At 47.4% G+C, this 16,841-nt stretch overlaps 1 protein-coding gene across 1 annotated transcript; it reads right to left on the reverse strand.

Annotated features, from left to right (window-relative positions):
* Nucleotides 1–8,524: 8,524 nt before the first annotated feature.
* LOC130282997 (protein spinster homolog 1-like) lies at nt 8,525–11,643 on the reverse strand. The gene is made up of 2 exons (XM_056532080.1): nt 11,493–11,643; nt 8,525–10,113 (listed from the first exon to the last, which is right to left on the reverse strand). The coding sequence occupies exon 2, from the start codon at nt 10,086–10,088 to the stop codon at nt 8,574–8,576; it is 1,515 nt and encodes a 504-aa protein (XP_056388055.1). The 5' UTR covers nt 10,089–10,113; nt 11,493–11,643; the 3' UTR covers nt 8,525–8,573.
* Nucleotides 11,644–16,841: the final 5,198 nt, after the last annotated feature.

Raw genomic sequence — 16,841 nt, forward strand, 5'->3', positions numbered from 1 at the left:
CCTGACCCCCTTCTCTCCACATAAGAGGCCCCCCCCTATCCAACCCCCCCCCCCTAATACATAGCAGTACTCTCAGCCCCCCTTCCCACCTTCACTCCACATAAGAGGCCCCCCCCTATCCAGACCCCCCCCCCAAACACATAGCAGGACTCTCAGCCCCCCTTCCCACCTTCTCTCCACATAAGAGGCCCCCCCCCTATCCAGACCCCCCCCCCTACACATAGCAGGACTCTCAGCCCCCCTTCCCACCTTCTCTCCACATAAGAGGCCTCCCCTATCCAGACCACCTCCCCCTTACACATAGCAGGACTCTCAGCCCCTCCTGCCCCATTCTCTCCACATAAGAGGCCGCCCTATCCAGACCCCCCCCCCCCCAACACATAGCAGGATTCTCAGCCCCCCTGCCCCCCTTCTTTCCACATAAGAGGCCCCCCTATCCAGACCCCCCCTAACACATAGCAGGACTCTTAGCCCCCCTGCCCCCCTTCTTTCCACATAATAGGCCCCCCTATCCAGGCCCCCCCCAACACATAGCAGGACTGAGCCCCCCCCTGCCCCCCTTCTCTCCACATAAGAGGCACCCCCTATCCAGACCCCCCAACACATAGCAGGATTCTCAGCCCCCTCTGCCCCCTTCTCTCCACATAACAGGCCCCCCCTATCCAGACCCCCCAACACATAGCAGGATTCTAAGCCCCCCCTGCCCCCCTTCTCTCCACATAAGAGGACCCCCTATCCAGACCCCTCCTCACACATAGCAGGACTCTCAGCCCCCCTGCCCCCCTTCTTTCCACATAAGAGGACCCCCTATCCAGCCCCCCCCAAGACATAGCAGGACTCAGCCCCCCTGCCCCCTTCTTTCCACATAATAGGTCCCCCTATCCAGACCCCCCCAACACATAGCAGGACTCTCAGCCCCCCCTGCCCCCTTCTTTCCACATAAGAGGCCCCCCTATCCAGCCCCCTCCTCATACATAGCAGGACTCTCAGCCCCCCTGCCCCCTTCTTTCCACATAAGAGGACCCCCTATCCAGCCCCCTCCTCATACATAGCAGGACTCTCAGCCCCCCCTGCCCCCTTCTTTCCACATAAGAGGACCCCCTATCCAGCCCCCTCCTCACACAAAGCAGGACTCTCAGTCCCCCCTGCCCCCCTTCTTTCCACATAAGAGGACCCCCTATCCAGCCCCCTCCTCACACAAAGCAGGACTCTCAGCCCCACCTGCCCCCTTCTTTCCACACAAGAGGACCCCCTATCCAGAACCCCCCAACACATAGCAGGACTCTCAGCCCCACCTGCCCCCTTCTTTCCACATAAGAGGACCCCCTATCCAGACTCCCCCAACACATAGCAGGACTCTCAGCCCCACCTGCCCCCTTCTTTCCACATAAGAGGACCCCCTATCCAGACCCCCCCAACACATAGCAGGATTCTCAGCCCCCCCTGACCCCTTCTTTCCACATAAGAGGACCCCCTATCCAGCCCCCTCCTCACACATAGCAGGACTCTCAGCTCCCCCTGCCCCCCTTCTTTCCACATAAGAGGACCCCCTATCCAGCCCCCTCCTCACACATAGCAGGACTCTCAGCCCCCCCTGCCCCCTTCTTTCCACATAAGAGGACCCCCTATCCAGCCCCCTCCTCACACATAGCAGGACTTTCAGCCCCCCCTGACCCCTTTTTCCACATAAGAGGCCCCCCTATCCAGCCCCCTCCTCACACATAGCAGGACTCTCAGCTCCCCCTGCCCCCCTTCTTTCCACATAAGAGGACCCCCTATCCAGCCCCCTCCTCACACATAGCAGGACTCTCAGCTCCCCCTTCCCCCCTTCTTTCCACATAAGAGGACCCCCTATCCAGCCCCCTCCTCACACATAGCAGGACTCTCAGCCTCCCCTGCCCCCCCTTCTTTCCACATAAGAGGACCCCCTATCCAGCCCCCTCCTCACACATAGCAGGACTCTCAGCCCCCCTGCCCCCCTTCTTTCCACATAAGAGGCCCCCCCTATCCAGCCCCCTCCTCACACATAGCAGGACTCTCAGCCCCCCCCTGCCCCCCTTCTTTTCTCATAAGAGGACCCCCTATCCAGCCCCCTCCTCACACATAGCAGGACTCTCAGCCCCCCCTGCCCCCCTTCTTTCCACATAAGAGGACCCCCTATCCAGCCCCCTCCTCATACATAGCAGGACTCTCAGCCTCCCCTGCCCCCTTCTTTCCACATAAGAGGCCCCCCTATCCAGCCCCCTCTTCACACATAGCAGGACTCTCAGCCCCCTGCCCCCTTCTCTACACATAAGAGGCCCCCCTATCCAGCCCCCTCCTCACACATAGCAGGACTCTCAGCCCCCCCTGCCCCCTTCTTTCCACATAAGAGGCCCCCCTATCCAGCCCCCTCCTCACACATAGCAGGACTCTCAGCCTCCCCTGCCCCCCTTCTCTCCACATAAGAGGCCCCCCTATCCAGCCCCCTCCTCACACAAAGCAGGACTCTCAGCCTCCCCTGCCCCCCTTCTTTTCACATAAGAGGCCCCCCTATCCAGCCCCCTCCTCACACATAGCAGGACTCTCAGCCCCCCCTGCCCCCCTTCTCTCCACATAAGAGGCCCCCCCTATCCAGCCCCCTCCTCACACATAGCAGGACTCTCAGCCCCCCCCCTGCCCCCTTCTTTCCACATAAGAGGCCCCCCTATCCAGCCCCCTCCTCACACATAGCAGGACTCTCAGTCCCCCCTGCCCCCTTCTCTCCACATAAGAGGCCCCCCTATCCAGCCCCCTCCTCACACATAGCAGGACTCTCAGCCTCCCTCGCACAGTAATATGATGAGGCTCTCCTCTCACCCAGTGTAGCAGATCTTCCCCTGAGCAGCTCCTGTTCCTGTGTGCCATCAGCAGGAGGAGTCAGAACCAGTGAGGAGGAGGCAGACAGTAGAGGCAGCAGTGAGTGTCCTGTCTGTACAGTATATAGTAGACTCTGTATCCTCCGGACCTCTGGTCACTGTATCACTGTTAGCTGCAGGACCTGTGTGTGCAGCTGTAGCTGCGGTGCGCAGGTCCTGAGTTCTGACAGGCTGACACAGTGGCTGATCTGTATGTGTCCTCCAGCCACTGCAGGGGGGTGCAGCGGGGCCGGGCCTCCTTGGGAGCTCGGGCCCCTTACTGGGGTACTGGCTGTACCCCCCTGATGGCAGTCCTGGCTGGAGGCACACTGGTTGGAAAACCTTCAGTTAGGTTCTGTTACCTAACTCAGTATTTTCCAATCAGTGTGCCTCCAGCTGTTGCAAAACTACAACTCCCAACATGTATTGATCCCCAAAGGGCATGCTTGGAGATGTAGTTATGCAACAGCTGGAGGTACGCAACTACAACTCCCAGCATGCTGAGACAGCTGTTTGGGCATGCTGGGATTTACACTTTGGCAACATCTAGAGGGCCACAGTTTAGAGACCACTGCACAGTGATCTCCGAACTGTAGCCCTCCAGCTGTTGCAAAACTACAAATCCCAGAATGCCCACAAACAGCTGTCTGGGCATGCTGGGAGTTGTAGTTTTGCAACATCTGGAGGGCTACAGTTTAGAGACCACTATATAGTGGTCTCAAACTGTAGCCCTCCAGATGTTGCTAGGCAACTTGCCGACTTCCGTAGGATCCAGGGAGCCGCATCGCCGTCCTCTTCTGGCGCCGATGGTCGCCTCTGCCGCCGCCGATGGGTAAGTGGATCTTCGGCACCGGTCCCCTTCTAGACGACCAATAGCAGGGATAGGAGGGGTTGAACCCCTGCCACCTCATTCCTATCCCTTCAGGGGGATCGCTGGTGTCTTGGACAACCCCGATTCCCCTTATTTTCTGGGTCACCGTAGACCCATATGACCCGGAATAGCCGCAAATCGCCAGTGTGAGCTCACTGGAGAATTGCGCCGACATGGGAGGGTCTCAGGACCCCCCTGAGCATTGGCACGGGATGCCTGCTGAATGATTTCAGCAGTCATCCTGGTCCGATCACCGCCCAGCGAGCAGCAATGATCGGAAATGCGCCCTCCGTCCTTAAGTACCGGGATGCAATGGCGTATCCATACGCCCTCCATCAGGGCCGTACTGGGTGTGAAAACCAGCCCTGGAAAAAATTACATACCAGCCCCATAGTGTTGCGTCATTATACCAGCACGTGGTCATTTTCTTGCTCATAAAAGGTAAAATCATGCATTTTAAAGCATATTAGTTTCCCCACATTAGGTGCAGTATAGTTCCCCACATTAGGTGCAGTATAGTTCCCCCCACATTAGGTGCAGTATAGTTCCCCCCCACATTAGGTGCAGTATAATTCCCCACATTAGGCTGGCAGTATAGTTCCCCCACATTAGGTGCAGTATAGTCCCCCACATTAGGTGCAGTATAGTTCCCCACATTAGGTGCAGTATAGTTCCTCACATTAGGTGCAGTATAGTTCCCCCCCCACATTAGGTGCAGTATAGTTCCCCCCACATTAGGTGCAGTATAGTTCCCCCCACATTAGGTGCAGTATAGTCCTGTCCCCCCCCTCCCCACATTAGGTGCAGTATAGTTTCCCCACATTAGGCTGGCAGTATAGTTCCCCCACATTAGGTGCAGTATAGTTCCCCCACATTAGGTGCAGTATAGCTCTCCACAAGAGAGAGAGCAGCTAGGGTGGCGGGCGCACTGATCGGTGGTACAGTGAACTCCGACGTTGCGCTGCTGCGCTTAGACGTGCGGTCACGTCACCCCCACGGTGACGTGACCTCACGTCTGAGCGCAGCAGTGCGCCAGGCCGGAACTCAAAGTGCCTCTCCCAGGCAGCTGACCACCCAGGGCCGTATTTATCGTCGGCACCAGGCGGCCTATGCGGGCCACCTGTGCAGCCCGCTCAGGGCTGGTGCAAGGATTTTTGCCGCCCTAGGCGAAAGTGAATTTTGCCGCCCCCTTGACCCCGCCCACTGGCTCCGCCCTTTTACTCGCCCCACCTTACTACTGGGCTGACACACTGTAACAAACCCCTTCCTCATTTAATCTCCTTACTACTGGGATGACGCACTGTAACAAACCCACTCCTCATGTGATCTCCTTACTACTGGGGTTACACACTGTAACAAACATCCTCCTAATGTCATATCCTTACTACTGGAGTGACACACTGTAACAAACCCCCTCCTCATGTAATCTCCTTACTACTGGGGTGACACACTCTAACAAACCTCCTCCTCATATAATCTCCTTACTACTGGGGTTACACACTGTAACAAACATCCTCCTTATGTAATATCCTTACTACTGGGGTGACACACTGTTACAAACCCCCTCCTCATGTAATCTCCTTACTACTGGGGTGACACACTGTAACAAACTTCCTCCTCATGTAATCTCCTTACTACTGGGGTGACAGACTGTAACAAACGTCCTTCTCATGTAATCTCCTTACTACTGGGGTGACACACTGTAACAAACCTCCTCCTCATGTAATCTCCTTGCTACTGGGGTGACACACTGTAACAAACCTCCTCATAATGTAATCTCCTTTCTACTGGGGTGACACACTGTAACAAACCCACTCCTCATTTAATCTCCTTACTACTGGGGTGACACACAGTAACAAACCTCCTCCTCATGAAATCTCCTTACTACTGGAGTGACACACTGTAACAAACCTCCTCATGTAATCTCCTTAGAACTGGGGTGACACACTGTAACAAACCTCCTCCTAATATAATCTCCTTACTACTGGGGTGATACACTGTAACAAACCTCCGCCTCATGTAATCTCCTTACTACTGGAGTGACACACTGTAACAAACCTCCTCCTCATGTAATCTCCTTACACAAGTATAGCATACAGTATCACACATTATAGCATTAGATAAAGGGACTCAACAACCAGTATCTGTGTATCTATAGGGGGATTAGATACACAGCTCCGCAGACAATATCACACATAGAGCCATTAGATAAGTGTTTCCCAACCAGGGTGCCTCCAGCTGTTGCAATACACAGTTAATACACAGTGATGTCACATTACAGAGATAATACACACAGTGATGTCACAGTACAGGAATAATACACAGTGATGTCACAGTACAGGAATAATACACAGTGATGTCACAGTACAGGAATAATACACAGTGATGTCACAGTTCAGGGATAATATACAGAGTGATGTCACAGTACAGGGATAATATACAGAGTGATGTCACAGTACAGGGATAATACACAGTGATGTCACAGTACAGGGATAATACACACAGTGATATCACAGTACAGAGATAATACACACAGTGATGTCACAGTACAGGGATAATACACAGTGATGTCACAGTACAGGGATAATACACACAGTGAGGTCACAGTACAGGGATAATACACACAGTGATATCACAGTACAGGGATAATATACACAGTGATGTCACAGTACAGGGATAATACACACAGTGATGTTACAGTACAGGGATAATATACACAGTGAGGTCACAGTACAGGGATAATACACAGTGATGTCACAGTACAGGGATAATATACACAGTGAGGTCACAGTACAGGGAGAATACACAGTGATGTCACAGTACAGAGATAATACACACAGCGATGTCACAGTACAGGGATAATACACAGTGATGTCACAGTACAGAGATAATACACACAGTGATGTCACAGTACAGGGAGGGATAATATACACAGTGATGTCATAGTACAGGGATAATACACAGAGTGATGACACAGTACAGAGATAATACACAGTGATGTCACAGTACAGGGATAATACACAGAGTGATGGCACAGTACAGAGATAATACACAGTGATGTCACAGTACAGGGATAATACCCACAGTGATGTCATAGTACAGGGATAATACACAGTGATGTCACAGTACAGGGATAATACACAGTGATGTCACAGTACAGGGATAATACACACAGTGATGTCACAGTACAGGATTAATACACAGAGTGATGGCACAGTACAGAGATAATACACAGTGATGTCACAGTACAGGGATAATACACAATGATGGCACAGTACAGAGTTAATACACAGTGATGTCACATTACAGGGATAATACACAGAGTGATGGCACAGTACAGAGATAATACACAGTGATGTCACAGTACAGGGATAATACACAGTGATGTCACAGTATAACCATCTCACAGCCGGACCACCATGTGATTTCAGCAGAAAATAAAGCAGGGCCTCATGTTCAAGTTTCGCCTAAGGCCTCACAAAGTCTAGAGCCGCCTCTGGTGGGCCCTACCATGGGAAGGTGGGACCATAAGTCCCTGGTGGCACTTTTCAGGGGCGGCATTTTGCTGCCCCCTTTTTTTTTTTCGTGCCTAGTAGGTTCATGGTAGGATTGGTGCCGCCGTTGCTCACTGTTCTAAAGCAGCTGCGGGGTATAATAGTGCAGCGGGCACTTTAGACTGTGAGTCTGCCTCCGGCCGACCGGGGTCTGACAAGGGACGTCGCACAAGTGACGTACTTCTGCAGACCCGCTCAGGAGGATGTCAGTGACGTCATTCGTCAGGCCGCTGCCGGAGAGGAGAAGCGCTGTGCAGGGCAGGTAAGTGTGTCTCTGTGTGTGTCTGTGTCTGTCTGCGTGTTTGGGGGGGCTATGGCTACCTAATGTGAGGAATCTATGCTACCTAATGTGGGGAAACTATGTTACCTAATGTGGGGAATCTGTGCTACCTAATGTGGGGAATCTGTGCTACCTAATGTGGAGAAACTATGCTACCTAATGTGGGGAAACTATGCTACCTAATGTGGGGAAACTATGTTACCTAATGTGGGGAATCTGTGCTACCTAATGTGGGCAAACTATGCTACCTAATGTGGGGAAACTATGTTACCTAATGTGGGGAAACTATGTTACCTAATGTGGGGAATCTGTGCTACCTAATGTGGGGAAACTATGTTACCTAATGTGGGGAATCTGTGCTACCTATTGAGGGGAAACTATGCTACCTAATGTGGGGAAACTATGCTACCTAATGTGGGCAAACTATGCTACCTAATGTGGGGAAACTATGTCACCTAATGTGGGGAAACTATGTTACCTAATGTGGGGAATCTGTGCTACCTAATGTGGGGAAACTATGTTACCTAATGTGGGGAATCTGTGCTACCTATTGTGGGGAAACTATGCTACCTAATGTGGGGAAACTGCTACCTAATGTAGGGAATCTATGCTACCTAATGGGGGGAAACTATGCTACCTAATGTGAGGAAACTATGCTACCTAATCTTGGGAATCTATGCTACCTAATGTGGGGGGCTTGAATGAGCTGCGGCATATGGGAGGCCTTAATAAATAATTAGAAACTTATACAGCAAGTGACATATGGGGGTCCACCTGAGTAAGTGACACATGGAGGGGGGGTGCTGAACAATTGATGTTTTTTTTGGGGGGGGGGGCACAGGAACATTCTTTGCACAAGGGCCCTCTGCTGTCTGTGTCCGCCCCTGGGTAGAGAATAAGGGGTAAAGTGGAACATAGAACAAATGCAGTTATTTCTTTTCTTAATTTTTTTTAATGAAGTAAACGAGATAAAGGTAAGCAATGACTTTTCCTCAGTCTGGAGCGCGGTCCTCATCGGCAGGAAGCAGTGAGGAGGAGGAGGATGACGGAGGTTCTGATTCCATCTCTGCTTTTTTTTCGTCCCTCTCTATAAATAGGGCCGTGGCCATGAAGAAGGCCCCTCCGATGACTGCCATTATGGTGCAGGTCATGAGGGCATACTCCAGGCTGCGGTATTTCAGAAGAGGGAATTTGGCATATCCTCGTTCGTAGGTGTCAGATATCAGGCCGATGAGGTACGGGCTGCCGGCGTCACCTAGGAGGTGATAGATTGTCATCTGCACGGCCAGGGCTGAAGATCTCCTCCACGGAGTTACTACTTTTAGTATAATGTCAGATATGAGGGTGAAATTTACTGACAGAAGCGTCTCTCCGATGAAGATGAAGATGTTGGTGGCAACGAGGCTGATGTTGCCAAAAGTCAATGCCAACAGAAGAAAAGGGGCGGAGAGCATCATCGCGCATCCACACACAAGCGGGTCCGCCCGTGGGTTGGATTTGCGATATCTTTTACTTATCTCCGTCCCTGCTACAACTCCCAGAATGCCGGAAACGACTGTAACCACACCAAATATTAGGATGTCGTGATAGTCACACGGTTCAGCACGGCAAGGGTCCTTCTCTTGTAGGAGTGTTCGTGCGTGGGTCAGGTATGACGGACCCCATACACCTATGGCTCCCACTATGAAGGATACAGCCGTCGATCCCATGGTGGTTAACATGAAGCTTCGATTTTTAAATAGTTTTTTCAGATCTGTCGCCCATTTGGCAAACTTCTGGGATTTGTTGTTCTTCTTCCCGTTTGAAGTCGTTCTTGGAAGCTCCTTTGTGACCAAAATCATCAAAGCCACAGCTATGAGGCCCAGGCCAGGGGTGACCCGAAATGCCCAGTGCCAATCGCCCCTTGCTGCATCAGTCACTTTGGGCCCGATGATGTATCCTAGTCCGCAGCCTACAGGTATGACGGAGTAAAACACGTTCAGCATGCGGGTCCGCTGGTCACTTGTAAAAAGGTCTGCAATGATTGAGGGGGCGATGGTGCAGAAAGTCGCCTCTCCGGCTCCAACCAGTCCACTCGTCAGCAGGAAGAGCAGGAAGTACCCGTCAGGGATGAATGACAGGGTAAGTGTCATGCTCAGCCAAACGATGACTCCTGCGCAAACAGTATATTTCTTATTACAGTGGTCGCCCAAATATCCGGCAATTGGTGCGACCAGCACGTAGCTTCCAATGAACAATGTATTCAATAAGCCGGACAGACTAGCATTGGTGTCATATGCTTTCTGTATATAAGGCAGCACCCCCGCCACGCTGGAGCGATTTGCATAGATGAGCAAATTAACAAAGGCGAGGATCACTACGGTGATGATGGAACGTGCGGTGGACATCACGCTTAGAGATGGCAGGTTCTGCCTCTCAGGGATATCGCCCTTTTCTACATCCATATCACTATGGTCCTCCATTGCTTCTTCCTCCTCCTTCAGCAATGGGTCTTGTGGAGAGGCCATGGTCACAGGTCAGAGCCTGAAAACACTAGAGAGAGAGAGAGATAAGGGAACACATTAGACAACATCTCATCATTCCTGTCATTATACAATAGATCCTTCATACAGAGCAGAAATGTCCAGCACAGAACCACAAGATAACACTAAGACCATCGCAGCCTCAGAAGAAGACGCTTCTCTATAAGTGTTTTATATGGAGACGTCTTCCCTGAGGTCACCAATGTCTGATAACCCTGAACCTGTCCGCTCCTAGTAATATCTGATAACCCTGAACCTGTCCGGTCCTAGTAATATCTGATAACCCTGAACCTGTCCGGTCCTAGTAATATCTGATAACCCTGAACCAGTCCAGTCCTAGTAATATCTGATAACCCTGAACCTGTCCGGTCCTAGTAATATCTGATAACCCTGAACCTGTCCGGTCCTAGTAATATCTGATAACCCTGAACCTGTCCGGTCCTAGTAATATCTGATAACCCTGAACCTGTCCGGTCCTAGTAATATCTGATAACCCTGAACCTGTCCGGTCCTAGTAATATCTGATAACCCTGAACCTGTCCGGTCCTAGTAATATCTGATAACCCTGAACCTGTCCGGTCCTAGTAATATCTGATAACCCTGATTCTGTCCGGTCCTAGTAATATCTGATAACCCTGAACCTGTCCGGTCCTAGTAATATCTGATAACCCTGAACCTGTCCGGTCCTAGTAATATCTGATAACCCTGAACCTGTCCGGTCCTAGTAATATCTGATAACCCTGAACCTGTCCGGTCCTAGTAATATCTGACAACCCTGAATCTGTTCTAGTAATGGCGGATTATAAGGGCTTGGCTGTATGGTCACTGGGCCATGTGAACTTCATACTGTAGATACAATTGGGCTATCCCGCTATATACATTTACTAATAATGAACCTACCCCACCTCATTGGGATCTATCCATCCCCTATATGACTTTCTGCCACTAGTTGATTTGAAAATGTTCCCTTTCGGAGTACCCAGAGTATTTCTATTGTTAGTACACACAGAATTCTATTATATAATATTATATTTCTGCCCTAATCTTTCTGTCATTCTTTTACTACTCCACCAAATCTTTCTCATAGACTTATATCTTTTAGAACTTCATGAATTAGGACTCTTTTTCTTGGGGGCTTTTTTGGGCATAATTGCATTTTAGCACTTTTGCAAGAAAAAGCTCTGGTCATGTTACTATCTGTGCGTTTTATTATGTTTAATGCCTAAGCCAAGTATTGTCACAATGCTATGAGAAATATAACTTTTGTTATTTCTTTTGGAAATTAATTTCTTGGTTTTTTTTTTTGCGAAAAAAAAAAAGCAACAACAATAAAAAAACTGTCAAACAAAAAGCCCTGTGTATGTATGAATAGAAGAGGCTGAGACTTACCTTGTGGTTCTCTCTTCAGACAAGGAACGGTCAAAATCTTGAATTCTCTATCGTAAATAGAAACTCTCTAACAAACACTTTGCACCACAGGTTGTGAATGCAAAACACACTGAAGAGACTGCAGCCGGCGCGCACCTCCTTATACAGCTTACGGTGACATCATCACAAGCATGTGTGACATCACAGGGTTCTAAACCATCTTCAGGTATGTGTATATCTGTATAGTAAATGTGAGTAGCCGTATTAGTCCAGTGATGCAGATTGTAATACCTTTTTTATTGGACTAACAGAATTTTGTAGAGACAAACTTTTGGGATTCCTCCCTGATAATTTATAAAGTCCTTTGATCATTAGTCCTTGTCTATTGGACTTGATAAAGGGAGGAATCCTGAAAGCTTGTCTCTACAAAATTCTGTTAGTCCAATAAAAAGGGTATTACAAGAGACTGCAACATATTTTTGATTTGTGTGTGTGTGTATATATATATATATATATATATATATATATATATATATATATATATATATATATAGTTCCAAGCGTGAGTAGGTGCCTCCTGCTAGGGTCCGTGTCCAGGATTCTGCATACGTAGTTCCAAGGAAAATGCTGTGGCACTCAAGGTATGGTGAAAAAATGAAAACTATTTATTCATCCCAAATGTGCAAAGAGCAACGTTTCAATGGTCTCACACCATCATTATCAAGCCACTTGCCAAGCCACAAGCCACTTGATAATGATGGTGTGAGACCATTGAAACATCGCTCTTTGCACATTTGGGATGAATAAATAGTTTTCATTTTTTCACCATACCTTGAGTGCCACCGCATTTTCCTTGGAACTACGTATGCAGGATCCTGGACACGGACCCTAGCTGGAGGCACCTACTCACGCTTTAGGAGTGCTGCTTTCTTCTTTGATATATATATATATATATATATATATATATATATATATATATATTAATATACACCTAGAAATACATCAAGTACATAAAAACATCTTTTAGAAAAATATTTCTCCAGGCCTGCCGAGTATATCCCCGTACTTCACAGTGTCTTCTTAGTTTATATATTTTAATCTTTTGAAATTTTAACCCCACTAAGACCAAGGGCATCCTGGGACTTAAAGGGGTATTCCAGGCCAAAACTTTTTTTTATATATCAACTGGCTCCAGAAAGTTAAACAGATTTGGAAATTACTTCTATTAAAAATTCTTAATCCTTTCAGTACTTATGACCTTCTGAAGTTAAGGTTGTTTTTTTCGGTCTAAGTCCTCTCTGATAACACCTGTCTCGGGCAACGCCCAATTTAGAAGCAAATCCCCATAGCAAACCTCTTCTAAACTGGGCGTTTCCCGAGACAGGTGTCATCAGAGAGCACTTAGACAGAAAATAACAACCTTAACTTCAGAAGCTCATAAGTACTGAAAGGGTTAAGAATTTTTAATAGATGTAATTTACAAATCTGTTTAACTTTCTGGAGCCAGTTGATATATATGTAAAAGTTTTTGCCTGGAATACCCCTTTAAGATTGAACCGATTATTATTGATATATGTCATGAATGCATCAACGGTCAGATGGTTGGACGACCAAATGATGACCACATTGTCTACATACCTCCCATACCATGCGAGGCATGTGGAAAATTAATTGGTGTCAGAAAAAATAAACTGCTCCTCCCACCAAAAAACAAAAAGCTTAGCCCGAGCTGGTGATGACTTTGCTCCCATTGAAGCACCCGTGCGCTGCATATAAAAATTGTTACCAAACATAAAATAATTGTGTTTTAACACAAAATCTACCACCTCAATAATGTAATGTCTCAAATCCACAGAATATTTAGAAAATCTCATCAGTATATCCGAGATAGCTGATAATGCCAGGTTTTGCGGAATACTGGAATAGAGCGATTCAATGTCGCAAGTAAGCCATGACAGAGAATCGCTCCATGTGAATTTAGTTCTTCTGACCAGGAGTTTACTGAAAATTCAGATTGTTCAGATACCACGGACACTAGCGGGGACTCAGAACCGCAAAATGTGAACACTCACAAGAATCGCAATGCGAGAAGACAGTCAAAAAACGAGGAAGGCGCGGTGGCAGAAAACATAGGAAGAAGAGCTTCGAAGCGTAACAAGGACAAACGGAAAAAGTAATAAAAGAGGATTTTCAAGTCATTAACATTTCTGCACAAATCATTACAGATGAAGAAACCTCGGTCCTGTGGAAAGGACTGGGTTTCTCTCCTACACATCATTTTGATGTTTATCGGACAATTTTGGATATAAATAAATTTGTGAGAACTTTAACAGTTAAGAAACATTTTTTTTGTGGAAAATGCTGATGAACCATCGGACCCACCTCAACTTTCTATAAACCCTGATTTACCACTAATGCATACGTTAGCAGAACAAATTGCTTTTAGAGATCTCTGTCTCCTTTGAAAATAGTGGGATATCAATTTGTGATGAAGTGAATACTGCACATACCTTCTCCACTAAAAACCTAAATTTTTACCCCATACAGACCAGACCAGCAATTTTTGATTGGTTCCAGGACCTTATCATGAAAGATTTGGTTAATCTACAATCAAAAGTAATGCCCAATACAACTCGTCCTAATTTGAATAAAAAGGAGGCTGCTGCCATAAAGAAATTAAAGAAAAACAAAAATTTAACGATCCGCCGATAAAGGCGGCTCGGTAGTATGTATGGACACGGGACTGTATATCAATTTAAATGAAAATCTACTATCTGATGATAAAACTTACCTTAAACTTTGTGGGGATCCCACTGAACCTTTTAAAAAAGAACTGTTGACTCTGTTGGAAGAGGGGAAAGCCAGATCTATTTTGACCCAAAAAGAAGTGGATTATATTTTCGTGCCTGCTCCAATTATTCCTATCTTCCACTCGCTACCCAAGCTGCATAAGGACCGATTCCCGCCGCCGATGCGTCCGATCGTGGCGGGGATCGGATCCCATAACGAGCACCTATGCGAGTGGTTGGACTCAGTACTGCAACCTCTGGTTATGCAATGCCCAAGTTATATCAAGGACACTAAGCACTTGCTAAAAATCATGGATGAATTCACATGGAGCGATTCTCTGTCATGGCTTACTTGCGACATTGAATCGCTCTATTCCAGTATTCCGAAAAACCTGGCATTATCAGCTATCTCGGATATACTGATGAGATTTTCTAAATATTCTGTGGATTTGAGACATTATATTATTGAGGTGGTAGGTTTTGTGTTAAAACACAATTATTTTATGTTTGGTAACAATTTTTATTTGCAGCGCACGGGTGCTTCAATGGGAGCAAAGTCATCACCAGCTCGGGCTAAGCTTTTTGTTTTTTGGTGGGAGGAGCAGTTAATTTTTTCTGACACCAATCCATTTTCCACATGCCTCGCATGGTATGGGAGGTATGTAGACGATGTGGTCATCATTTGGTCGTCTGACCATCTGACCGTTGATGCATTCATGACATATATCAATAATAATCGGTTCAATCTTACGTTTACCCACACATGGTGTAAAAGTGAAACCCCCTTTTTGGATGTCATATTACGTGGCAACCCTGATACAAATAAAATTGAGGTGGATCCTTGCAGAAAAAAGATATCAGGCAATACCATCCTAAGGGCGAATTCATGCCATTCCAGACAAACAGTAAGAGCCCTACCAGTAGGTGAACTTATACGAATTAAGCGGAACAGTTCTTCCGCCGAGATGTACCGCAGCGAAGCTGATGCAGCATGCACACGCCTGGCGGCTCGAGGTGACCCTGGATGGCTCTTGAAAAAAGCTCGGTCGAGAGTGGATCCTATGGATCGAAAATCCCTTTTAACAAGTAAGCAACCAACTGAATCACAAGATTGTCCTACATTTGTCACCACGTACAGTCCAGAATTTAATGACATCAAACGCATTGTAATTAAACACTTACCTTTGCTATCAACAGATCCCACGGTAGGGGAGATTATAAAGTCAGGTGTGAGATTTGCAGCGAGGCGGGCACCTACTCTATCCAATCTCCTTGTTCCCAGTATGGTGGACACGGCTAGTGTTACCACCCAGTGGATTAGCACCAAGGGCTTCCACAAGTGCGGTAAATCGCGGTGTGTGGTATGACCCTTTGCCGAAAAATGCCAGAAAATAGAAGGTACGGTGGATGGCAAATGCCATGTCATTCACAACTTTATAAACTGTGATAGCACTTTTGTTGTATATAAAATCATGTGCACACAATGTCACTTAACATATGTGGGTTCCACCAAAAGGTCCCTTAAAAAACGCATGCAAGAGCACATTAGACATGCTGCTGGCCCTTTAAGCTCGAACATTTCTAACATATCTAAACATTTTCTAATATGTCATAATTCAGACACCACTTCCCTCAGGTTCTCAGGCATTGAGAAGGTGAAGCTAAATAAAAGGGGAGGTGACCATATTCGATCCCTCCACAATAGGGAAATCATGTGGATTTATCTTTTGAATTGCATTCAACCCCATGGTCTAAATAGCAAAACAGATTTAATATTACATTACTGATATGTCTCCGAATAATTTAGCTGTATTTGGTCCCATGTTTTTGTTTTAATCACGCGCACATGTGATGTGGACCTGTCCCTTCCCTTCCTGTGGGAATGGGGAAAATGCCCTGGAGTATATAAGGGTGCCTCATTTGAGGATCTACAGGCTATGAGTAAGGATTGATAGATCAGAAACGCGTCAGCCATGCTTGGGACCCCCCTCTGTTTGTGCAATATTTCATATTTTTGATATGTTCACGGTTTGTCTGCCACCATGAAGGCTTTTAAGGAAGAACCCTGAATAAAGACGGACGTTTTACTTCTACTTGCTGGCTTTTTTAGTATTTTATTTTAGTTTTATCCACTGTGCCAGGGATGAAAATTATTCCAAAAGAAACTAACTCAACTGTCTATGCTCCCCCGTTGCTCCAATATTGGTGTCCCGTTCTCTGTTCGCCGCCTTCTGCTTTTCCTGCAGGTCAGTGAATCACGGTGCGCTCAGTGTCATCATTGTTTCAGCACCAGTTTTACAAATAAGTGTGCCTCCAGCTGTTGCAAAACTATAACTTCCAGCATGCCTTGACAGCTAGAGACTGTCCGGGAATGCTGGGAGTTGTAGTTTTGGACCACCTGGAGAGACACTGTTTTGAAAACACTGCCTTAGTCAGTATTTTCCAACCTGGGGACTTCCAGCTGTTGCAAAACTACAACTCCCAGCATTCCCCTGACAGTCTTTAGCTGTCCAGGCATGCTGGGAGTTATAGTTCTGCAACAGCTGGAGACACTCAGGTGTGGTAGGTAGGTCCTTAGTCC

The sequence above is a fragment of the Hyla sarda genome, chromosome 7 (genome assembly GCF_029499605.1).
Source record: "Hyla sarda isolate aHylSar1 chromosome 7, aHylSar1.hap1, whole genome shotgun sequence".
NCBI lineage: Eukaryota > Metazoa > Chordata > Amphibia > Anura > Hylidae > Hyla > Hyla sarda.

Excerpts from the sequence above, each read along its gene's own strand:
- LOC130282997 (XM_056532080.1), bottom strand. The coding sequence starts at position 10,088 with ATGGCCTCTCCACAAGACCCATTGCTGAAGGAGGAGGAAGAAGCAATG.